The following is a 27,392-nucleotide window of genomic DNA, read 5'->3' as shown; positions in this document are numbered from 1 at the left end:
TATCGCATCCGTCTCCCCTCCCCCACGCGGATCCTGTATGATCTCATCCCCTTCCCCCACCTCCTCCTTTTCCTTGAAAGGATACGGATCCTGTACACCTCCCGTAAACTTGATCCTCCTCACCCGCTCGTTTCCCCGATCCTCTCCCATCCCCGCCCGCTGCCGCGCCTGTATCCAACGTCCCACCCGGTCTCCATCTCTCCACCCTCCTTACTCTCTCCCAAGGTGGCTTCCGCCAGCTCCCCCTCCCTGATGATGTCCTCCTCCCCTCCATCTACCCCTCCTATCAGCTTTGACCCTGCCCCACCACCCACTTCCGGTGTCCTTTCCTTTAGGCACCCTCCCTCCCTCCCTTCTCTTCCCTTCCCTTCCCTTTCCTTTTCCCCCGTCCCCTCCCTCCACCACTCTTCCCCCCGGGCTTCCCCTCCCCCTTCCTCCCTCCCCCCTTTCTCCCCTACCCGTGGCATCTCTGCTCTCCCCTCTCCCTCTCCCACTCCCCTTCCTCCTCCTCCTCTCTTGGCAGGTCCCCGGACTCGCACACGCGTAGTGAACATTCGCGCGCCGGAGATCATCGCCATCAGTGTCTAGTGTGTGCCGTCGTGTTTAGTGGTCACCGTCACACTCCCTCGTTCACCAGTGCCATCGTCATCTTCAGTGTTTGTGCGTCGTCTCATCAGTTAGCAGTGTGGATTATCGACGAGTGTGAACGGCTCCGTGTTTGTCTCTATGTGTCTCCTGTTTTATTGCCCACATTCTGTAACTTATGTGTCTTCTCCTGTATTTTCTGCTTGTGTATTCTATGGCTGAAGAGCAGCGTAGTGTGCTGCTGACAGCCTGCCTGTTGTACAGGCTTTAAAATAACAATAAAGTAAAAAAAAAAAAATTTACGTGTTTATGTAAAGCAATAATTAATGATTGTAATTTGCCAAGGCTCAAACGAAGCGTTAGGTTATACTCTGTCGATTGCTGCAAACCCCAGCTCTCTGTGACAATTGGTTCCCTTGCTACACGCAATCAAATACGCAAAAATTCAATAATTGTTGACTTTAAAATTCTAAAAAAAAATTACATTAAAGAAATGTAACGATTTTCATATTGTTGCATATCTAAACGATGAGATCTATAAGATGCATGCATAAAAACGAAGTCTAAGAAAAGTCGTGAAGTGCAATTTCAAGCTCTATCGATTGCTGCAAACCGAATCACTCTGCGATAAACAGTTTTCTTGTTAGATCCGATTGAAGATGTTCCGGCGTGTTCCTTATATAGTCTGTCGGTTTATATTTCGTACAGTCACATTAATAGGTACTACAAAGTCAAAATAGACATTTTTCGATTCTTAAATAATCCTTCTATAAGTTAGAGTCCATCGTGAGCTTTAGGTACCATAGTTTGTACAGTACGCGAGCTCAAAGTACAATTATCCAAAATTTCCATTCGCAAAATGTAGTGTTCGAAATTATGTTCCATTTTATCAAACTAATCGCTACGAGAGGGTCAAAATAGACATTTTCCGATTAGTAAATGATCATACTACAGTTTAGTAACCATCGTGACTTCCTACATGCCATAATACTTACTGAGCTATAGTCTTTTAAGTGAACGGCTGCAGGAAGTAGGTAAGTAACCGCGTCCGACGTATTTTTGAAATACACCCCATTGTTTAAAAGCGTATAAATCAACTACTATTATAGATACGAAGTTGCGGTTTGTAGCATTGGAAATGTAATGAAATTTTGCATCGCAATGGTGTCCATACGGCTTCATTACTTAACATTCACTGTTTGGAAAAAAGCTCCGAACATACGCAAGGTTTGACATTTAATCGAAAATTAAAAATTAACGCAAATTATTAGAAATAGGGTTTGCATAGACCACCATTTTGTCTAGATTACAACACTGAAAACCTCAACCATCTACGTCTAATACTTACTGAGTTATAGTCTTTTAAGTGAACGGCTGCAGGAAGGAGTAACTTTGAGTCTCTTAAGGTTGCCAAATGCCTCGTTATTCGACGAAATACATTTGCAAACTCGTAAAACTCGTGGTGATAGTATGTCTGACGACGTTAAGGGGGACATACAGTGGCATATTCCTTCTGCAGGACTGGTCGTCGAAAGAATGAAAGAGGTGTAGGCCCTATAAGAGAAGGAGCAGCAGCCAGGAGTAACTATGACAATCTTAGGGTGGCCATTGCCTCGTCATGACAAATCCGTTTGCAAACTCGAGCAGCTCGTGGTGGGTGTAAGTTATATAGTGGCATATAGCTTCTGCAGGAGTGGTCGTTGGAAGAATGAAAGAGAGGAAGTGTTTGAAAAAGCGGGAGCAGCTGACAGGAGTAACTGACTCACTTAAGGTAGCCAAACGCCTCGTCACCTCACGTAATACACTTGCAATTTCGAGACATTCGCCGTATTAGTAACTCCGACACCGTTAAGGTGGATACAGAGTGGCATATCGCTTCTGCAGACCTGGTCGTAGGATTAAATTAAATGTGAGATTTATAAGCGTTTAGACAATTTGATGTATTTCAAAAATACGTTGGAGGCGGTTACTTACCAATATCCTGCAGCTGGTCATTTAAATGACTATAACTCAGTAACTATTAGACGTAGATAGCCGCGGTTTTCACTATTGTAATCTAGACAAAATGGTGGTCTATGCAGACCCCACTTCTAATAATTTGTGTTAATTTATAGCCGTTCGCATGTATGTCAATTTTCGCGCATGACAAATATCGCGCATGTTCGGAGATTCTTTATTTTGCAAAATAACTGCTTTCACAAACATCTACTTATTATACATCAAATGAAGCGAAATTGTATGCTCTGTCGACTGCTGCAAACCGCAGCACTCTGCAATAAACAGTTTTCTTGTTAGATCCGATTGAAAATGTTCCGGCGTGATCCTGGTATAATCGGTTGGTTTATATTTCCTACAGTCACATTAATAGGTACTGGAAAGTGAAAATAGACATTTGTCGATTCTTAAATAATCCTTCTTTCAGTTAGAGTCCATCGTGAGCTTTTAGGTACCATAGTTTGTACAGTACGCGAGCTCAAAGTACAATTATCCATAATTTCCAAGACGCAAAATGTAGTGTTCGAAATTATGTTCCATTTTATCCAACTAATCGCTACCAGAGGGTCAAAATAGACATTTTCCGATGAGTAAATAATCATACTACAGTTTAGTAACCATCGTGACTTCCTAAATGCCATAGTCTTTACAGTACGCGGGTATGAAAAGAACTTATGTATAATTGTAATATGCAAATTTTCGGAAAAACCTTTTTTTTGCTAACCCCAACTTTTTATACCTCAAACGAATTGTTAAGGTATACTCAGTCGATTGCTGCAAACCGCAGCTCTCTGTGACAATTGGTTCCTTCGCTACACGCAATCGAATACGCAAAAAACAGTTATTGAACTAAAAATTCTATAAATAATATTTAAATCAACGGAATTTAACAATTTTCACATTGGTGCTTATCTAAATGATGAGAACTATAAGATGCATGGATAAAAACCTAATTATAAGGAAAGTCAATTTTTGACAAAAAATGCGATGTACCCCCTTTGCGAATTTTCAATTTTTAGCAAAAAAAATTTTCGCAAATACATATTTTATATACATCAAACGAAACGTTATTTTTTGCTTTGTCGATTGCTGCAAACCGCAGCTCTCTGCTACAAATAGTGTTCTTACTATGCTCGATTGAGGATGTCAAAAATTGCAATACACACGGCAACCGTTCACTTACATGGATTCTGAGTGGTGTTGTGATTAGAATGGCCATTTAGCCTGTGTTCAGGAAATGATACCATTCTTTCATGCACGTGGTCATTTTCATTACATAAAATATGCCCGTCTTTACATGCAAGACATGATAGCATTAAAAACTAACAACCCACATGTGTTGAAGGATTTTGCAGATAAGGGTTATTTCACCATAAATCAAACTGCTTCCCCAGGGCAGGGGTTTGTTCAAACACAACCATAGAGCAGAATTTAATGGGCTCCATTAAAAGCTTAGGTGGTCTGACACAAGGAAGAGGCATAGCCAATTCCATTATGGTGAAGTGGGTTGGAGGATCCCTTGGAGCAGTTGCCATCTGCTTGTCATTAGAGCAGTTCACTGGAGTGGCATTTTCAAAGGGGAGCAGCATGCTGATCGACAGGTATCATGACAAAATAGGCATGAACGAGACTGGACAAAGATATGCGAGTGGTTCAATGACCATCCTCCTTTTCCAAAATGGAATTCACTTATGCCTCTGTCAGCAGTGGTGATCGAAAACTCAAAAATAAAGTCATTAATCCCTAGAAATTGGTACCAGAACCATGCAAAGTTATAATGGTTGTAATTTTTGTGACATATGTCGTCGTCTTTGGCTAGTATGAACAATGCCATAGACAATGAAGATGTTGCAAAGCTTATGGAATACGAATTATCTCCATTCCCACTGGCTCTTTTTTAATGAAGGGGAATGAGGAGATGAAAGAAATTTTCTCTGTATGATGCTTTTCCAGAGGACAATTATGCAACTCATAACCTAAGAAACGAGTGCCAATGTAATAGGTAGAGGCTTCCTCTTTCGTCACATGAAATGGAAGATGGGCACCAGGTTTTCCGTACTTTGAAAGCAATACATAGCTTGTGTACTCAAATATTATGGTCAAATTTGTACTGTGGTTTTTGATGGATATAGTGACATCAACAGTAAAAAATGTGCAGAGTGGAAGACAAGGGTCCCCACAAAAACTTCAACTGACGTCAATTTTAATGAAAACCTGACAGTCACTGTTCGACAGGAGCATTTTTCTCCCAAATGTGAAGAACAAAACCTGGCTTATAGAACTCCTCAGTGATAAAATGACAGCAAGGGGATACAAACAATAGTTATTACAGGCAATGCTGGTGGAACTATAGTGAGATGTGCATTAGAGAAAGCTGCCCTGCACCCAGCTGTCACAATAATAGTGAAAGGTGAAAGATGTGTACTCAATTGTTTTACTCATCATTTTTTCACGACCACCATTAACGTAAAATTTGTGAAGCCTGGTAGGGGCAAGGATCAATCCAAACTGTTTTCAACAAACTCTAACAACTTCCTTTTGCTGAAACCATCCTCATCCTCTCCTTCTCCAGGCATTTAGCAGGTGTAACACAACCTCCATAACTTATAACAAAAGTAAAGTAGCAGTGGTTAAACTTTCCACAAAATTCCTAGGCAAATGAAGAAAATAGCCAACATTTTCACTAAAAACTTCTGTTAATGCCTTTTTACAACACCATTTCCTGTTACTTACAGGTATTTTGATTACTTACTTAAAGGTACAATAATGGTTCAGTAGCCCCCTACTGCAGAGTGAATGGGGATGGAATCAAGAGGAGGATGGCTTGATCTACCAAATGGCAACCAAAGATCCAGTTGTACCTGAAGCTACACTGAACAACATCTTTTGCCAATGTTCTACTGGGAGTGGGAGAAGATGTGAATGCCAAAAAGCCAGCATTACATGTTCCACAGTTTGAGACACATACCACAGTACACGTACGAATGGTGCACCATTCCTTGGTCTGCAAGATGAGGTTTCAGTTGATTTTTGAAATGAACCCATTCAACAAAAGATGCTCTTCTATAATATTTTCTGTTATTTCCAAGTTCAAATGCCGAGTGAGGTGGTGCAGTGGTTAGCACACTGGACTCGCATTCGGGAGGATGATGGTTCAATCCTGCATCTGGCCATCTTGCTTCCCTAAATCACCCCAGGCAAATGCCGGTATGGTTCCTTTGAAAGGGCAGAGCTGACCCTTCCCCATCCTTCCCTAATCCAATGAGACCGATGATCTCACTGGTCTCTTCCCCCAAACAACCCAACCCCCTCTAAGTTCATTGGGTATTAAACATTAATTTTATACCATTAAGACATTATTGTTAATAATTTGCAATTTTTCCATCCCCTGCAATGTGGAAACTATTAGTTTGACTGTATAAAAATTTGCAACTACACAAATTTTTTTCTTCATCATCTGGTCTAATGCATTTCTCATGCAGTCTGTGAACAACTTATTACATTCCTCTTTCTGAGATCCAACCACATCATGCTTCACTTCTTACCGACAGCCACGTAATCATAATCTGGCCAATGGCCTTGCCACAGTTGTAACACCGGTTTTCAACAGATCAACGAAGCTGGTGCTGTTGGACTTGGTGAGCACTTGAACGGATGACTGTCTGGGTCTGCCGAGTGCTGTTGGCAAGTGGAGTGCTCTCAGCACCTGTGACGCCAAATGAGGAGAAACTTGACAGAGAAGTAGCAACTTCGATCATAAAAACTGATGGGAGGATCAAGATTTGTGACACACTCATCTGCTATGCTAACAATGTGTACGTCTTGAGAAATTAGCTATAATATTGTCCAACACGTAGGGCTACTTTTAGTACAATATAAATTTAATTTTCTGAATAGGTTTAAAAATGATTTTAATTGAGTTCATCTGAGCCTAAAAAAATGTTGAAACTGACACAAATTGCAACATTTGTTTTAAATTATAATTTTTTTTATCATTTGCTCAAATCTCTCAAAAAAATTATTTAAAGTCACTATTTGGAGATCTGTACACACTAACAATATTACGATATTCCAGTTGAACAGTCTTACACAACTAAATATGTTTTAGATAATGTTATATTGGGTGATCAAAAAGTCAGTATAAATTTGAAAACTGAATAAATCACAAAATGTCGATAGATAGGTACAAATTGACACACATGCTTGGAATGACATGGGGTTTTATTAGAACCAAAAAAATAGAAAAGTTCAAAACTGTCTGACAGATGGCACTTCATCTGATCAGAATAGCAATAATTAGCATAACGAAGTAAGACAAAGCAAAGATGGTGTTCTTTACAGGAAATGTTCAATATGTCCATCATTTGTCAACAATAGCTGTAGTCAAGGAATAATGTTGTGAACAGCACTGTAAAGCATGTCCGCAGCTATGGTGAGGCATTGGCGTTGGATTTTGTCTTTCAGCATCCCTAGAGATGTCTGTCGATCACGATACACTTGCGACTTCAGGTAACCCCAAAGCCAATAGTCGCACGGACTGAGGTCTGGGGACCTGGGAGGCCAAGCATGATGCAAGTGGCGGCTGAGCACACGATCGTCACCAAACGACGCGAGCAAGAGATCTTTCACGCCTCTAGCAATATGGGGTGGAGCGCCATCCTGCATAAACATTGTACGTTCCAGCAGGTGTTTACCAGCCAGGCTGGGGATCATGCCATTCTGTAACATATCGGCATACCTCTCACCCGTCATGGTAGCAGTAACTGACGTTTTGCTGTCCAGCACCATCTGTCTGACATTTTGTGAACTTTGTTTTTTTTTGTTCTAATAAAACCCCATGTCATACCAAGCATGTGTGTCAATTTTTACCTTTATATATTATTCCATTGTTTACTAAGTTTTCAAATTTATACTGACTTTTTGATCACCCGATATTTTGTCTGATAAATATTGCAACAACCATCCCTTTTTCTCTCCGCACTGCACAATATATTGCATTTTTTTATCTTACAAAAGCATTCAAACTCTAAAAATTTATTCCTAAAACTGTGAATGCTGAATAGCATGAAGACAATTTGCATCTGTTTTGCTTTCTCTCTAAGCCATTAGGATCCTGTGTTTTTACATGAAGTACTTGCACTCTGACGACTCCGGAACTAATGGCTTACAGTTTTTTTTTTAAATCTCAAAGCCTTTAATATTCCAGAGAAAGATTGTCAGTGATGTTTTCCAGAGACAGTTACAGTGTTTTGTCTAAAATAGAAATGGTAGTCTAGTTCAGAGACACTTTCTTGTCCTGCAGTTTTGAAAACCATATGTATAATGGGGTGTCTATATGCCCTGCTTTCCATAGAGTTGATAGTTGCTATATTTAGAAGAGTACTTTAAACTTTTTTCCTGGCCTGTTCAGGTGCATGCCATGGTTAGTACACAACTCTCCACTAAAGCTGCTTACATCTAAAACATGACCATAGGCAGCAATTAGAAAGTTTGAAGCTGGCCTAAGGAAATAGAGTGTACATTCTTGTAAAAACAGTCAATGGACTTTCATCGCGAGTTTCAACATACTTTATGTACCTCAGAACAAAGCCTTTTTTCAGAGTATTGTACAAACAATTCATAAGTATCATTATTTATGTCAAAATGATCAGATGTGCCAGTTTTTTGGAAACATGCCTAGTATTTCTGAGTGAAAATTATTATTTAGAATTACATAGTTCTTCGTTTATTTGCTTTTCTTTATTCTATTCCTACACTCCACACAAACTATTGCTGTCAGTTTTACTTCAGTTGTGATCAACAGACCTCTCCAAGTCTTAGCAATTCATCCTTTTGGACAAAAAAATCTGCCTAAGTATATTGAACACCAAGCTACTTTTATACAGAGTTCAGTATTATGAATATGGAACTTCAGCTCCCATATATTCAAACAATCTTTTTTGCATTTCTACTCACTTTCAGGCACACACAAACCTGAAAATGTGTTGTGGGGGGGGGGGGAGATATATATATATATATATATATATATATATATATATATATATATATATATATATATATATATATATATATATATATATATATATATACTATTTACCTGAAAGAATTCAGACACTCCAGTTGAAAAGGAATAAGGTTTCCTTCTCTGCTCTGTAACCAGGACTATTGCCATTGTATGAAGGGCAAAACTGTCCAAACCATATCACTCATCCTATGCTCCAGTCATGTACATTGGACACTCAAGGCAAAAGGAAGGTGTTCAGTGTCAGCAGAACTGGAGTTCCTGGTCTTTGCTACACTATCATGCTCACCTGACCTATGGGTGAGCAAAGTATCCTATCACCATATAGAGTACTGGGATTGGGATGTTTTGTTGCTGATTAGTCAGATATCATTATTACAGTGGTTGAACTGCAATCCACTTAACTCATATGTACAATATCTATCTTCCTCCTCTCGTTATATATTCCTGATTGTTGCTAGTTGCAAGCTGAAACTATCTTCTCATCCACTGACTGCAACTGCTGCTGCAGCACCATATCAGTGATTTCTGCTCGACATCACAGGGACACCACCTCTGCTGTCCATATCAGTAACCCCCCCCCCCCCCCAAACAACAGGCCTGGTTTTCTGAACTAACCAAAGTTGTTCCATTAAGTAGAGGAGACTGGCAATTTTTTGGTTGTAGAATATACGGTCCAGTCGCATTTATGTCCCCACTGCCTATGTTCGCATCAACATGCAAAACCTCTCACAGATAGCAAGTGGTAGCACTAGCAATAGAGGGTATATAAAGCATGTTGGGGAGGAGGGGGGTTATGCAGGAAACAGTGCTGTAGTTGTCATAATGCAGAAATGGAAAGATTTACCTGATGTCCAAACAGGCAAGACCATTGGCTTTCAGGGCAAGGGTGGAAGTGTTTCTGAATCTTCAGAGTTTGTAAACTGTTTGTGTGCTGCTGTGGTAAAAATATACTGTACGTGGTAAAATAGTGCAATCCAAATCTAGCAACTGTGATGCACTATGGGCCATACATGACATGGGCGAACAACAGCTGCAGAGGCGTGCACAGGCAAATATATGTGCAACTAACTGCCCAGTTGAACCACGGGGCTATCAACAACCATTCAGCCTGGTTCATGCGCCCACAATGACTGCTGTTCGTTGATGATGAAGGCTGAAATTTGCACGCCAGTACTGCAACTCAACATCCACTAAGTGGTGACAGGTGGTACCTTTAGACAAATCACATTTTATGCTCCATCAGGCAGATGGCCAACAGCCACATGTGGTGATAAAATTTATGATGTGTCTAAATACGGTGTATTTGGAAAATCAATGTAAACTGCATAGAAATGCAGAAAGCTTCCCATCACTTTATAATAACTGTGCTGCTGATATGATCTGTGTGTGTACTACATAGCAGCTTTTACATTTGCTGTGGTTGTGTAAGTCAGTCTCATAATCAAGGATCTAGAAGCTGAATGAATACCATGTAGAAATGGGAGTCAAATTTATCACATTTATCACACTTTCCAACACTTTTTTTCATTTACAATAAATTAACAAATTAATATCTGTAGAGAGCTAAGTATCATAAAACACCAGTTATGTGTTAAGTAGCTGACTGAAAAGTATGTTTTTTACAAACTGTGGTCAAATTATATTATAAATGAAATACTTAACTCGTTACTTAAAATTCATCTCATCCACTTTGTGTGTGTGTGTGTGTGTGTGTGTGTGTGTGTGTGTGTGTGTGTGTGTGTGTGTTTTCCATTACAAATTCTATTTCTTCCATAAATATTTTTTTTTTTACATTCAGTAAATAAGTATCTCGTTACTGCCACCTTGTATAAAGGAACTCCTTCCACAAAGAGGGTCCAATTATACATTATAAATCTGTGGTGAATAAACTCAACCTTACACCACTTTAAATGCATTCAGCAATCCAAATGCTGCAAATATTCAAAGTTCATCTTTTAAGTCATCATCCTCATTAGCACCAGGTGGTGGTGGACCACCACTACCCTGATACAGTTTTGCTATTATTGGCTGAACCACATCTTCTAATTCCTTCTTCTGCTTCTTAAATTCTTCAGTTGATGCATCCTGGTTGGCTTCCAGCCACTTAATCTTTTCTTCAATTGCCTCCTCCATTGTAGTCTTATCTGAACCGCTTACCTACAAGAAAATTTAAAAAATGTACACACTGCTTACATACTGACCAACACAATTTATTTTTTTACTCTAAGATTAGTTTCAACCATTTGAAAGTTAAATTTAAATTCAAATTCAAATGCAAACACTGTACAGAAGCTCATTAAATATAAAAAACATCTGATTTAACACTAAGAAATTGTGATACATTACTACACTAAAGTATTAACAGCGCAGGGTACATAGTGAGACCCTTGGGATCCAAACCAACTGTCACTTTATGACCAGCGCTGTAAAGCTTTTGATATGATATGACAGTACTATATTATACTTTGTGCAACTGATAATACTGTCAGCACCAAAAGTAATACTGAAGTTTCTCTTCACATTATACTAGAATACTACCTGACCAACACCTTTCAACTGCATTAAATAATTTAATGCTTTTAATGTTACCATGAATGATTGGTATAGTGCTCTTTATGTCATCATATTTCCTCTCTAGTACCAATAAACTACCTCACATTCGTCATACATGTATATTAACATTACCAATAACTATAGCATGTATTCTTGTATTACATGTATTCTCAAACAATAAAAAATGACATTTTATATGCCGCAATTACACATCACCACCTGTAGTACAGTACTCTATGCATTTTGACATTTAAAGATATCACTAGTTAATAAGGACAGAAAAAAATTTCTTTTTAACAACTCAGTGTTATTTTTTGTCAGGTTATCTTTCAAATTACGTTCTTTATTTTATACCTATTAATTACATATTTATTGGAGTTCAAATAAGGAAGTGTTGTGTCAAAAATGACAAAGAAAGTGGAAGTCTTTTAGCTTCTCCTACTAAATTCCGTCTCTTAACTCCAAGTTTGTGAAACCCCAGATCCTCAGCAACCCTGTGGAAGATTGGGTATTGAACTCTGATTGGGAACACTGTCAGGGCAGATGAGAGAAGGAGAAATGCTCCTCCAAAGAATAGGAGTTGAACTATGGACTAACTCATATCTGGAAATACGTCTTTTTAAGGTAAAGTAACAATGGATGTGAGAAATGAATCATGGAACGTACAGACATATATAATTGGAGCCCTTGGAAGCCTTATTGGAATACTGGAACCATAAAGGGTATGTATCAGCCTTGGACTACTAGTAACAGGATCTAAAGCAAGAAGTCTATGGATATGTTACATGCAAATCAAGGGGAAATTTTTCAATTAAAGCCTCCGAAATGCACATTTCCTTACCAAGGAGAGGACGGCAGAGGAGACCTACAAGGCACTGGAGCAAGCTTATCGACAGTACTCAAAAGATGATATCAAGATGGTGATAGGAGATATAAATGGAAAGGTAGGGCAAGTGTAGCACCCCCCCCCCCCCCTCCCACAGCATTGGTAAATACAGCCTCCATAAAGAGTAATAACATCTACATAGATACTCCACAAGCCACTGTATGGTGCATGGTGGAGGGTACCCTGTAACACTACTAGTCATTTCCTTTCCTGTTCCACTTGCAAATAGACTGAGGGAAAATGACCTACCTATACACCTCTGTACCAGACCTAATTTCTTTTATCTTACCTTTGTGGTCATTACACACAATGTATGTTGGCGACAGTGGAATCACTCTGTAGTCAGCATCATATCCCAGTTCTCTAAATCTTTTTGATAGTGTTTTTCGAAAGGAATGTCGCCTTATCTCCAGGGATTCCTCATCTGAGTTCCTGAAGCATCTCCGTAACACTTTTGTTCAAATCTACCAGTAACTAATCTAGCAGACCACCTCAAAACTGCTTCAGTGTTTTCCTTCAATCCAACCTGATATTGATCCCAAACACTTTAGCAATAATCAAGAACAAGTCACACCAGCATCCTATATGCGGTGTCCTTCACAGGTGAACCACTACGTCGACAATTTGCCTTCCCTACCACAGTTCTCAAATGCGCGATCCATTTCATATTGTTCTGCAAGGTTACACTCAGCTATTTAAACAAATTGACAATACAATATTCAACCATCACAGGTTTGTTCTTACTACCCATCTGCATTAACTTACATTTTTCCACATTTTGGGCTAGCTGCCATTTATCACACCAACTAAAATTTTTTTCTGTCATCTTGTACCTTTCTACAGTCATTCAATTTAGACACCTTACCGTACATCATTGCATCATCTGCAAAGAACTGTACATTGTGGCCCTCCCCGATGGCCAAATCATTTATGTATATAGAGAACATCAGTCCTATAACACTTCCCTGGGGCACTCCTGACAGTACCCCTGTCTCTGATGAACACACGCCACTGAGGACAACATACTGGGTTCTATAACTTGGGAAGTCTGAGCCACTGACATATCTGTGAACCTATTCCATATGCTTGTACCTTCTTTAATGGCCTGGAATGTGGCACCATGTCAAATGCTTTCCAGAAATCTAGAAAAATGGAATCTGCCTGTTGCCCATCATCTATAGTTCACAGTATATCAAGTGAGGAAATGGCAAGCTGGGTTTTGCGCAAGTAATGCTTTCTAAAACCACGCTGAGTTGTGAACATAAGCTTCTTTCTCAAGAAAGAACTGAGAAAAATGTTCCAGGATTATGTAGCAAACTAACGTCAGGGATTTTGGTCTAATTTTTGCAGGTCCATTCCTTCCCCGTCTTATACAATGGAGTCACCTGCGCTTTTTCCAGTCACTAGGGACTTCGTGCTGGATGAGACTTCCACAACAGATGCAGGCTAGGTAATGGGCCAATGCTGTAGAGTACTCTTTGTGAAACTGACTCTAGGTTTCATCTGGACCTGGTGATTTATTTGCTTTCAACTTTTTCAGTTGTTCCTCTACACCAGGGATGCTTATTATTTCACCCATTCGGGAGTATGTCCAATGGTCAAATGACGGTATGTTTGTACGATTCTCCAGTGAAATATTTCTGGAACATGAAATTTGAAACTTTGGCTTTTGTTTTGCCATCTTCAACTGTTCCACCAGACTGGTCAACAAGGGATTGAATGGAAGTCTTAGACCCGCTTAGCAATTTCACAGAGGACGAGAATATTCTTGGGTTCTCTGCCAGACCTTTTGCTAAGGTGTGATTGTGATAGTAGTTGTATACTTCGTGCATGGACCTTTTCACGGAAGCACAAATCTGTACTAACCTTAGCTTGTCATTTATCAGTTCCTTTTGAATAGACTGCAACAGTGTCTGCTTACTCAGCATCTTCTGAATTTCATTGTTAAACCACAGTGAATCTTTCCCATCATTTATCCACTTACTACGAACATAACTCCACACCACGATACTCCATCTGCTTAAGCTTTGCCCATAATTCCTCTACATCATCTTACTGGAACTAAGTGATGTCTATTCACTGCCTAAGTGAGATGCTAACAACTGCTTATCTGCTCTATCTAGCAGAAACACTCTGCTAGTCTTCTTGACTGATTTCTTAACTTTCGTAGTCTTAATTGCTATAATGATATTCTCTTCGCTAATCTCCGTTTCTATGCTGACACTGTTGATAACGTCCAGCCTACTTGTAGCTATAAGGGGTAAGATATTTCCATTGTATGTGGGCTGCCAACCCAGTGTATACTCTGTAAGTTGTGACTGTAGACTTACTTTGAATGACTAGAACTGTCACAGCAGAATCGGATGGCAAGTAAAAACAGCCAACAATTAACTTTGTTTCACGTACACCTGTTATGCACAACCAGGTAACTGTCACACTCAGCTTTGACCGCAAGAGATAGAACATTTTTGTCAACTGCAATGGACACTCCCCCTCCTACAGCTTCTAATCTGTCAAATACATTCCTCCGTGACTTGCTAAATATCTATGAGCTTTCCATCTGGCATTCCCACCTGTTCTCAGTTCCAAGAATAATTTGAGCACAAGAACTTTCCTGGAGGGCAGTAAATTCAGAAACTTAATTACGAATACAATGACAGTTTACTGAAAAAAAATTGACAGTAAATGTGTATTCTGAATGCCATTTGACTTCCCTTGCTGCGTATCGACTGGCGAGTGTGGCTCAGAGCACCTTCAATAACCATCCAGCCTAAAAACAGTTACGTGCACTCCGTAAGTACTCTGCTACCTGAGTAGCTGCATGCTTTGTGTAGTGCACCCCTGACCTATCAAGGGGAGTACTATGAATCCCCTACACGATAACACAGGTCTAGAAATCTGCAGCCAAGACCATCACAAGAGTCGACAAAGCCTTTGGTTGAGAACCTCCACTTGGCTCCAAATCAAAGGACCCCAATCAACCCTGGGAAGAATGCTACAAATTGTGAGCTCTGGTTGCACCCCACGCATGAGGCCAGCAGTCTCATTATCACTAGCCGCCTGTATGAACTGAGGATGGCCTCAGAACCATGTGACAGGCATCATCAGTGCTGATGCAAGCCACAACTTGCCGACAACTGCACCCTGCACACTACAGCTGCCTCCAAATCTCTGATGCTGACCCCTGGCATACAAACTGAATGCACATTTGCTTTCTTTCTAGCCCTGAACGATATCTGCCTAAGGGGCTCCATAAGACACCAAACATTGTAGCTCCAGATAACTAGCAAACCCCTTCCCTGTGTGCCTGCTCTGACACTGCTGAAGGGCCAGCTGTGAGGGTGGATCCACCGCATCAGGTGAACTAAGGTGTGCCTCGAAAGCAGAGCCCATGGGCACAAGCGTCACCTGAGATGGCCCATGTGATGCGCCAAATTCTCCGCCACCGCTACACCCCGACACAGCAACCTGAAGGTGACTTGACTGTAGCGACAAGAGCATTCACCTGTTCACAAACTGTTGCCAGCCCCTCCTGCATCAGCACACATTCTCACCATCCAAGCAAGACTGACTAAAGCAGTTAACTATAAAAGCAGACATAATACTAGAGATGCAACTTACTACCCTCCTGATGGGTCACCATTAGATGCTAATGCATTAATGAGCAATGTAGATGGTTGTTCAGTGACCAACTACTGCTCTACAGAGTGAATGGATTTACTCTTACAAAAATGAGAGATTAAACTTCTTAGATAGAAAAACACGCACTAATAACAATGGAGCCTGCCTGATAAATTTTACAGCATACCTTAGGTAAGTTTCCAGCACAAAAATATACAGAAAATGACCTTGGTGTCACCAGACAACAATACTATGAACCAAACTGACCACATATTAATAGATGGCATGGCACTGATGTACCATACTACTATATGTTTCTGTGGAATCTGATCACACCTCCTCTCAGCAAAAATTAGAGGGAGAATTTCAAACGCACATAAAAGAGAAAGACAATACAAGAGTAGTACCTCAGAAATAGAGGACCCTGTAAAAGATTAACACCTAGCTTTTAATCTGTAAAATACATTGACAGGAATCCTGCAGAACTATACTCATAAATGAGCAGTGGAATAAAATCAGAAGTGAAATACAAGCTGTTGCAGAAGTAGTAATAGGTATGGAACAACAGATCAGAAGGAATGAATGGTGCGATGGGTGTGAGGCAGCAACAAGAATGAAGAACTAAGCATACAAAAAGATGCAGGCTAGAAGAACAACAAAGCTAGTAGATGACTACAGAGAAAAAAAGGTGTTGAAAAGCTGGTTCTGAAAGCAAAGAAGAGAAGCCCTTTCTTCGAAGGTCAATAACCTTGGAAAGGGATTTCAAACAAAAGCAGCACAATGTGGAGGGAAAACAAAAGAAATGGTGAATTGATAGCTTCACAGGAAGTAGTGTTACATTGCTGGGAAGAGCACTTTAAGGAATAATTATATTCAGAATACTGAAGCATGGGAACTAACTGAAAACCCAACAAGTAGAAGAAGAGGAAAATAGGATGACCACAATGCAAGAGATTAAGCTAGCAATAAAGGAACTAGTCAACAATTGGTTACCTGGCAATGACAACCTGCCAGTTGAACTTATTAAGTAGGTGATGGAGAACATCTAGTTAAATGCATGCACACCCTGATCTCATATGTACACACAAAAATCATCCCATATGATTGGAATATTGGAGTAGTATGTGCTGTACATAAGAAAGGGGGGCATCCTGCGATGTACGAACTACAGGGGAATTACATTACTGAATGCCCCATATAAAATATTCTCCTCCCTGATTTGCACCCATGTAAAAGCTTTTGCAGAAAAAGCAACTGGGAGATATCACGCAGGCTTTAGACCTGGCAAATCACTTATAGACCAAATATCCAACCAGAGACAGATATCAGGGGAAAACAAAAGGGAATACCATATAGAAACATCGTATTTCCTGATTTTAAAGCAGCATATGACATCATATAAAGAAACAAGCTTACTGAAGCCACGAATGAACTAGGCATACAACAACAGTTAATATGCCTCATAGATCTGATTACGAGAAAAGTAGTAAGTGAAGCATAGATACAAAGAAATTTAACATCAAGTTTTGGAACTAACTATGGACTGAGGATGTAACGGAATGCAGTCTCACGTATGGTTTTCGACATAGCGCTACGAAAGGTAGGCACAATAAACATAATGGGGTAAGTTCTGGCCTATGCAAATGATGTAGATACTACTGCAAGAACAGAACTAGCTGATAAAGAAACGTACAGAGCACTGGTGGCAGCAGCTATAGAAATGGGACTGGAAGTGAAGATCAATAAAACCAGACATGAACAATAAGTCCAGAACCAAACACAATGTTAGAAATTCACCAAGTGCAAACAGAATCTGTTAGGGAATTCAGTTTATCTGGGAACACTGGTAACAGCACAGAATTATATTAGTAAGGAAATAAAGCAGCATATCGACCTAGCTAATACGTCCTATTATGGGCTGGCCCCACAACTTAAGAAATCTGCCCAGAAGAACAAAATGTCAACTGTATAAAACTTTACCACATCCAGTATTAACATAGGGCTTAGGTGCATGAACACATAACAATGAGAAAAGCTAACTGGATTTTTCGAATGAAAGGTGTTGTGCAGAAACTATGGAGTGACTAACGAAGATGGAATATGGCATAGACGATATAATTTTGAACTTTACAGATTACATAAAGATCTTGACATCAAAGTTCGTTACAATAAACTGCCCGATATGGGTCACCATGTTTTTCGCAGGGAACATGATAAGCCAACAAAAAATAGCATTGCTACTAAATCCAGTGGGACAAAGAAGCAGGGAAAGACCAAGACTGATACTTTGATTACAAGAAGATTTAAAAATTATTATTGTCAGAGGCTGGAGACAAGACATTAGACAGGGAAGAGTGGAATGATGTCCCTAGAGCAGGCCAAGGCCCATTAAGAGCTGTAAAGCTAGGAAGAATTATACAGGGTGTTACAAAAAGGTACGACCAAACTTTCAGGAAACATTCCTCACACACAAAGAAAGAAAATATGTTATGTGGACATGTGTCCGGAAACGCTTACTTTCCATGTTAGAGCTCATTTTATTACTTCTCTTCAAATCACATTAATCATGGAATGGAAACACACAGCAACAGAACGTACCAGCGTGACTTCAAACACTTTGTTACAGGCAATGTTCAAAATGGCCCCCGTTAGCGAGGATACATGCATCCACCCTCTGTCGCATGGAATCCCTGATGCGCTGATGCAGCCCTGGAGAATGGCGTATTGTATCACAGCCATCCACAATACGAGCACGAAGAGTCTCTACATTTGCTACCAGGGTTGTGTAGACAAGAGCTTTCAAATGCCCCTATAAATTAAAGTCAAGAGGGTTGAGGTCAGGAGAGCGTGGAGGCCATGGAATTGGTCCACCTCTACCAATCCATCGGTCACCGAATCTGTTGTTGAGAAGCGTACGAACACTTCGAATGAAATGTGCAGGAGCTCCATCGTGCATGAACCACGTGTTGTGTCATACTTGTAAAGGCACATGTTCTAGCAGCACAAGTAGAGTATCCCGTATGAAATCATGATAACGTGCTCCATTGAGCGTAGGTGGAAGAACATGGGGCCCAATCAAGACATCACCTTCAATGCCTGCCCAAACGTTCAAAGAAAATCTGTGTTGATGACATGATTGCACAATTGCGTGCGGATTCTCGCCAGCCCACACATGTTGATTGTGAAAATTTACTATTTGATCACGGAATGAAGCCTCATCCGTAAAGAGAACATTTGCACTGAAATGAGGATTGACACATTGTTGGATTTACCATTTACATAAGTGTACCCGTGGAGGCCAATCAGCTGCTGATAGTGCCTGCACACGCTGTACATGGTACGGAAACAACTGGTTCTCACGTAGCACTCTCCATACAGTGACGTGGTCAACGTTACCTTGTACAGCAGCAACTTCTCTGACGCTGAAATTAGGGTTATCGTCAACTGCACGAAGAATTGCCTCGTCCATTGCAGGTGTCCTCATTGTTCTAGGTCTTCCCCAGTCGCGAGTCATAGGCTGGAATGTTCCGTGCTCCCTAAGACACCGATAAATTGCTTCGAACGTCTTCCTGCAGGACACCTTCGTTGTGGAAATCTGTCTCGATACAAACGTACCGCACCACGGCTATTGCCCCATGCTAATCCATACATCAAATGGGCATCTGCCAACTCCGCATTTGTAAACATTGCACTGACTGCAAAACCACGTTCGTGATGAACACTAACCTGTTGATGCTATGTACTGATGTGCTTGATGCTAGTACTGTAGAGCAATGAGTCTCATGTCAACACAAGCACCGAAGTCAACATTACCTTCCTTCAATTGGGCCAATTAGCAGTGAATCGCGGAAGTACAGTACATACTGATGAAAATAAAATGAGCTCTAAAATGGAAATTAAGCGTTTCTGGACGCACGTCCACATAACATCTTTTCTTTATTTGTGTGTGAGGAATGTTTCCTGAAAGTTTGGCCGTACCTTTTTGTAACACCCTGTATACTTATTGTCACCATACATCTCATTTATTTCCATAACTAAAAATACTTTACTTCAAGCTTATTAATATTATCCACTTACACAACAAATACCTCCACATCCAAACAGAGTCTTATGTTTATCGAAAGGAAGCGTTCTCGTAATGTCCAATTTCTATTTGGAGACAATACGCTGTGAACACTGATCTTTACCACCTCAAGATACTTTTTGTTTATAAGTAAAATAAATGTAGCAAGCTATCAGGATCCACAACCAATACTAAAGAGTTGCATGTTTGCACCTGTTACTGCCCTTCAAAGTAGTCACCATTGTTGTATAGAACCCATTGCCAACAATGTGGGAGGTGTAGTATACCATTAGCAGAGCCTGTTCTGTTGATGGAGCGAGTAGAACGGCCTACTGCCTGTCGAATCTCTGGAACAGTTCTGAAGCGAATGCCACCATCAATTCCAAGTATTACTGTTCGTTTTTGGAGCATCACCTGCAACCAGCTTTGCAAAAGAAGCAGCGACACCTTTCTGCACAACCCACCCATCATTTTGCATGACAATGTGCAGGCACATACAGTGCTGCTTTGTTCGGTCGATGGGACTGGAAAGTACTGTTACCATCCCCAATACTCCCTAGACTTACGTCCTTGTGACGGATTTGATTCCGAAGATGAAGGAACCACTTCATGTCAATCACTTCAGAACTGTTCCAGAGATTTGACAGGCAGTAGACCCACTCCATTAGTGGTGGTGGTGGTGGTTAGTGGGCTGTTTAAGGGGGACTAAACAGCGAAGGTCATCAGTCCCCCATTCCAAAAACAGGCGAGAGAAATTCGCGGAGCAGGTAAAACCCCAAGGGGAAGGAGACTCCCCCCCAGGCACTGAAAGAACACAAATTAGGCAACGAACACTACAGACAAGAAGAGTACAGATGAACACCAGACAGAAAGAAACAGAAGAAAAGAAGATGGCCGGAGACTGGTTGACTGACCACAAAAAAAAGGGAAAGAGTCAACAATCCGATGAAACACCAAAACAGCACCAAATATAGAGAGACGCGAGGACAAAAGACACAGAAAGGGAAAGGTGCAGGACCTCCCTAAATGGAACCATAAAAAGGACTACCACGGATAAAATTTAAAACGACATCAGCCATGGAGGCATCGTCACATAAAACAAAAGGCAAAGTGCCCAGGAGATTAAAAGACTGCCAGAGGGTGCGCAGTCGGGGACACTCCAGCAAAATGTGGGCGACCGTCAGCCGGAACCCACACCGACACAGGGGGGGATCCTCCTGATGCAAAAGATGACCGTTCGTCAGGTAGGTATGGCCTATGCGCAGCTGACACAGGATGACAGTCGCTGCGAGAAGCCCGCAGGGAGGAGCGCCACACATCTGTCGTCTCCTTGACAGCCCGCAGCTTATTCGGGGATGTCATGCCACGCCACTCAGCAGTCCACATCCCAAGCACCTTACGGCACAACACCAGCTGCTGATCGCGAGCCGTGAGGCCGATCTCCAAAGCTGGGGCGTCGATCGCCCCTTTGGCCAGCCTGTCAACACGTTCGTTCCCCGGGATGCCAACGTGACCTGGCGTCCAAACAAAGACCACTGAACGACCAGAACGGGTAATGGCGGAAACAGACTCCTGAATAGAGAACACCAGAGGAGAAAAGGTATAGCAGCGGTCGATGGCCTGGAGGCTGTTCAGGGAGTCACTGCAGATGATGATGATGGACGTACCTGAGCAGAAACGCATATGCTCAAGAGCGTGCAATATGGCCACCAGCTCTGCAGTAAAAATACTGCAGCCAGCCGGCAAGGAGCGCTGCTCAACATGGGCAGCGTGAGCAAAAGCGTAGGCAGTGCGACCATCAACCAGGGAACCATCAGTGTAGACAGTCTCACAGCCCGAAAATGAGGCGAGGAGTGCAAGAAAACGGCGACGGAGGGCCACAGGCGGAACCGAGTCCTTGGGTCCCTGTGCCAAGTCCAGACGGACGGACGGCTGGGGCAAACACCAGGGAGGCGTAGGTGCACGGACCCGGAAGGGAGGCAGAAGAGGGAATGACCCTAGTTCCGACAGCAGGGACTGGACGCGGACAGCTATGGGAAGCCCACACCTAGGTCGCCTTTCGGGCAGATGGAGGACCATGGCAGGGAAAAGCAGGCGACGATTGGGATGGCCCGGCGAGCAATGCACGTGGACAGCATAGTCGGCGAGCAGTCGATGGCGGCGAATCCACAGCGGGGGAACCCCGGCCTCCACCAGTAGACTATCCACGGGGCTCGTACGAAAAGCGCCAGTTGCAAGCCGAACCCCACAGTGGTGTATGGGGTCTAACAACGTCAACACTGAGGGTGATGCAGACCCAGAGGCCAGGCTCCCATAATCAAGCCTGGACTGCACAAGGGCCCTGTATAATCGCAACAGCGTGCAGCGAACCGCACCCGAAGATGTGTGGCTCAGGCAGCGGAGGGCGTTGAGGTGCTGCCAGCACTTTTGCTTCAGCTGAGTAATATGAGGAACCCATATGAGCCGGGCACCAAAGACGAGTCCTAAGAAGCGGCAAGTGTCCACCACTTCAAGCAGGTGGCCGTCGAGGTAAAGTTCAGGATGAGGGTGGACCGTCCGACGCCTGCAGAAGTGCATAACTCGAGTCTTGGCTGCAGAGAACTGAAAACCTTGAGTCAGAGCCCATGATGCTGCCTTGCGAACGGCTACATGCAGCATGCGTTCGGCGACTCCGGTAGTCGTGGAGCTAAAGGAGATGCAGAAGTCGTCGGCATACAAAGAAGGAGACACCGACGACCCCACGGCTGCAGCCAGACCATTAATGGCCACGAGAAATAAGGAGACGCTCAACACCGAGCCCTGCGGGACCCCATTTTCCTGTATATAAGATGAACTAGAGGCGGCACCGACTTGCAGCCGGAAAGAGCGGCGCAATAAAAAGGTTTGAAGAAAAGCCGGGAGCCGACCACGAAGACCCCACTCATGCAACGTAGCAAGGATGTGATGCCTCCATGTGGTGTCATACGCCTTCCGCAGATCAAAAAATACAGCAACAAGATGCTGACGTCGGGCAAAGGCCATACGGATAGCAGATTCCAGCCGCACCAAATTGTCCGCAGCAGACCGGCCCCGACGGAAGCCACCCTGGGATGGAGCGAGGAGACGGTGCGACTCAAGGACCCAACACAAACGCCGCCCCACCATACGTTCGAGCAATTTGCACAAAACATTGGTGAGGGTAATGGGACGATAGCTGTCCACCGCCAGTGGGTCTGCACCGGGCTTCAAGATGGGGACAATAAGACCCTCTCGCCATTGCGACGGGAACACGCCCTTGCTCCAAATGCGGTTAAAGATGGTGAGGATGTGTCTCTGGCAGTCCCTGGAGAGATGCTTCAGCATCTGCGCGTGGATGCAGTCTGGTCCTGGTGCTGTATCAGGACAATCTGCGAGGGCAGCGAGGAATTCCTCTCGCTGAAAGGAGCACTGTATTTTTCAGAACGACGCGTGTGGAATGATAACGGCATCTGCTCGGCTCGCTCCTTTAGAGAGCGAAAGGCGGGAGGATAAGTTGCAGTCGCAGAGCTCTGAGCAAAGTGCGTAGTAAGGTGTTCAGCAATGGCGGCAGCGTCCGTGCAGACAGCGCCGTCCAAGGAGATCCCAGGGACACCCATAGGGGTCTGGTATCCATAAATCCGCCGGATCCGGGACCACACGAGCCAGGGGGAGACACGGGAGCCCAAGGATGAGACATACCTCTCCCAGCACTCCTGCTTATGCCGTGCAATAAGGCGATGGGCCAAGGCACGGAGCCTCTTAAAGGCGATGAGGGTCTCTAGAGACGGGTGCCGCCTATGACGCTGGAGAGCCCACCTACAGTCGCGAATAGCCTCAGCAATCTCCTGCGACCACCAGGGGACAGCCTTCCTCTGAGGGAGTCCAGAAGAGCGGGGGATGGCAGCCTCGGCCGCCGAAATGATTGATGTGGTTAAGAAACGGACCACCTCGTCAATGTCACCCTGTGGGGGAGACTCAATGGTTGCAGCGGAAGTAAAAGCCGGCCAGTCAGCCCTGTGGAGAGCCCAGCGGGGCAGGCGCCCAGAAGAATGACACTGGGGCAGTGACAAATAGATGGGAAAATGGTCACTACCACACAGGTCAGGATGCATTCTCCAGTGGAGGGACGGGACAAGTCCGGGGCTGCAAAGAGAGAGATCGATGGCCAAGAACAAGTCATGGGCCACACTGAAATGCGTGGGAGCACCGGTGTTCAAGAAGCTAAGGTCGAGCTGAGCCAACACATGCTTCACGGCACGACCGCAGTCATCGGAGGCAGTCCCACCCCATAGAGGGTTGTGGGCATTGAAATCGCCCAGCAACAAGAAAGGTGGCGGCAATTGGGCTATCAGTGCAGCCAGGACATGCAGCGCGACATCACCATCCGGTGGAAGGTAAACACTGCAGACGGTAATAGCCTTCGGCGTCCACACCCTAACAGCGACAGCCTCTAAAGCTGTTTGTAGAGGGACAGACTCGCTGTGAAGAGAGTTAAGGACATAGATGCAGACGCCACCTGACACCCTTTCATAAGCAGCTCGGTTCTTATAATAACCCCGATAGCCACGGAGGGCAGGGGTTCGCATTGCTGGAAACCAAGTTTCCTGCAGAGCAATGCAGAGGAAAGGATGAAGGCTGATAAGTTGGCGGAGCTCAGCTAGATGGTGGAAGAAACCGCTGCAGTTCCACTGGAGGATGGGGTTGTCCATGGCTGGGAAAGGCGTGACGGGACTGGTAAGGCAGATTACGCCGCTGGGTCACCTGCTGCCTCCGAGTGAGCACCTGTGCTAGTGCTTTCCACGGCGTCGGAGGGACCGGCGAGATCGAGGTCCTCAGCGGACGCCAGAATCTCCACCTCGTCCTCAGACGCAGAGCTTGTAGGAAGCGGTGGGACGGGTGCCACCGCAATGTCGGTATCCTTGGGGACGTTCTTCTGTTTCTGTGTCCGTTTCCCTCGTTGTGCCTTCGGTGGTTCAGGCTTGGAGGGCTTCACAGGGTCAGTCTCAGGGACGGACGATGACCGTGAGGCCCTATGACCAGGGACTGGTGGTTGTTCAAGCCACGTGCGGGTGTCTGCTGTGCTGCTGGTCGGAACTTTCGAAGGGAGGTCCCCAAGGGACCCCTTCCTTGCGAGAGTAGCTGAAGAAGTCTTATGCTTCTCCGGCTGGGAAGGGCGAACTCATGTCCCCGATGGTTGGGGGGGGTGTTGCTCCTGAAGGAGATGGAGCAGGAGCAACGGGGAGTTTAGTGCCCCCCCACCATCAAGGGGGCAGGCGTGGGCCTTCGACTCAGAGCTGACTGGAGCTGATGGAACTGTAGCAGGAGTGACAGTTGCGGCATAAGAAGATGTCATACGCACTGGATGAAGCCGATCATATTTCCGCTTCACCTCAGTGTACGTCAGTCGGTCGAGGGTCTTGATTTCCATGATTTTCCGCTCCTTCTGCAGAATCGGACAGTCCGGCGAGCAAGGCGGATGGTGCTCACCACAGTTCACACAGACTGGAGGCGGGGCACAGGGATGATCAGGATGGGATGGTCGACCGCAATCGCGACATACGAGGTCGGAAGCACAGCGTGAAGACATATGGCCGAACTTCCAACACTTAAAGCACCGCATCGGGGGAGGGATATATGGCTTGACATCACAATGGTACACCATCACCTCGACCTTCTCAGGTAACGTGTCACCCTCTAAGGCCAAGATGAAGGCACCGGTGGCAACTTGATGATCCCTCGGACCCCGGTGGACGCGCCGGACGAAATGGACACCTCGTCGCTCCAAGTTGGCGCGCAGCTCGTCATCGGACTGTAAAAAAGATCCCTGTGGAAGATAATGCCCTGGACCATATTCAGACTTTTATGGGGTGTGGTAGTTACAGAGACATCCCCCAGCTTATTACAAGCGAGCAAGGCCCGCGACTGGGCGGAGGACACCGTTTTTATCAACACCGATCCGGACCGCATCTTGGACAAGCCCTCCACCTCCCCAAACTTGTCCTCTAAATGCTCTACAAAGAACTGAGGCTTCACGGATATAAAGGATTCCCCATCAGCTCTAGTACACCTAAGATACCTGGGCGAATACGGCTCACTTGCATTTAATGCCTTTCGTTCCTCCCATGGTGTGGCGAGGGAGGGGAACGATTTGGGGTCATAAACGTTACCTTTAAAATGGGCCTCGAACACTTAGAGACTGCTGGTGGCTGGCCACCAGCAAGAGAAGATGTGCCACGCTTCATTGCGTGTCATCCACCCTGATGCCACCTACTCCGACCAAGGGCCCTCCCCACGGGCAACACCCAGCCACAGCAAAGGCCACCTGGCAGGATGGCCATTGCCAGGAGTCCCGATGCCCCAAGAAGATGGGAATCTACTCCTTGGCATACGTGGGGAGTTAACGGCGCAGGCATCAGTAGAGCGATCCCTGTGTTGTCAGGGGGCTACAACCAACAGGGTACATGGCGCCCCCACCACAACGGACTGGCTACCGTGCTGGATGTTAGGTGACATGTGGTCCATGGTCGCTGTCAGTGCAGAAAGTGGCCCTGCACATTGCTTGGCATAAAGTGCACGCAGGAGCGTATCCATGCCCAAGAGATGTAGAGCGGGCAGGACTGCAACGCAACGACGAATAAGCTGGCGAAAGTTCTCAACGCAAGATGGACACAATGCACCAAGTAAGGCGCCCTTCCCCAATCGGCTCGCTCTTTGGAAAAATTTTGAGATATGGAGGTCAAACCCGACAGGTGACCATCACATAAGGCCGAAACGTTTGAGACTCCTTTTAGTCGCCTCTTAGGACAGGCAGGAATACCGCGGGCCTATTCTTACCCCCGGACCCGCAGGGGACTCCATTAGTACCATCAGCAGAACAGGCTCTGTTAACAGTATACTACGCCTTCCACAACGCTGGCAACAGGTTCAACACCACACTGTTGACTACTCTGAAGGACAGTAACAGGTGCAAACATGACTTTTGTGTTGGTTGTGAATAAATAGTTGCCACTATTTAAGTTCCAACCCTCAAATTTAAGGTGGCTGGGGGGAGGATGACAACCTGTACCGAGTGACAATTTACACTCTTGAGCCTATATTTCAACACTGAAGCCAAACTGCTTTCAGTACAACAGCAGACTTTTAGCAATATCCATATTTTCCACTGGCATGAAAAGTTGCTATTTCATTAAATTTTGAAAGGATTTGTGTCCTTCCTGAATATCTATACTGCAGAGACCTGCAGGTAAACTTAACAGGCTCTTTGCCAAGTCTTCATTAATGGAGTTCATCATCGTCATCCTACTATTGAAACAAAAACCTACTGCTGTGAACTCCACAGTCTTATGTATCTGACCACAAGAGCTGGCACCAGAGCCTCAAGGTACAGCCCAGTTTGTTTCAGTATTTCCTTCACTTCTGCCTGAGGTAGTACACATTTTTCCAACATTTTGCTAGTTTCATCATTAAAAATTTCTTTTCCCCTAATAATGAATCCTTGTTTAAATCATTCTAATATTTAATCAATGTAGCAGTCTTAACTGCCTATGTCATTTCCCATTTGTTTTACAGCAAATCTTACAAAAAAATATGCATTTTGGAAAGATCATTAATTCTGTTCATCAAACTTATGCTTTCATATGACAAATGTAAATATGAAGACCATCAAA

The 27,392-nt window shown here is 43.8% G+C and overlaps 1 protein-coding gene across 2 annotated transcripts in view; it reads right to left on the bottom strand.

Moving 5' to 3' along the window:
* Positions 1 to 10,098: 10,098 nt before the first annotated feature.
* The window catches only part of LOC126470230 (endoplasmic reticulum chaperone BiP), a 28,874-nt gene continuing 11,580 nt past the window's right edge, over positions 10,099 to 27,392 (bottom strand). For both annotated transcript variants that reach the window (XM_050097922.1, XM_050097924.1), the window contains exon 10: positions 10,099 to 10,762. In XM_050097922.1, the coding sequence (XP_049953879.1) occupies positions 10,547 to 10,762 (216 nt within the window). In that variant the 3' untranslated portion in view covers positions 10,099 to 10,546. The remainder of the gene's footprint in view (positions 10,763 to 27,392) is intronic.

The sequence above is a fragment of the Schistocerca serialis genome, chromosome 3, assembly GCF_023864345.2.
Source record: "Schistocerca serialis cubense isolate TAMUIC-IGC-003099 chromosome 3, iqSchSeri2.2, whole genome shotgun sequence".
NCBI lineage: Eukaryota > Metazoa > Arthropoda > Insecta > Orthoptera > Acrididae > Schistocerca > Schistocerca serialis.
Note: the sequence above shows the minus strand (reverse complement) of the source record. Positions and strands in the feature narration are given on the sequence as shown.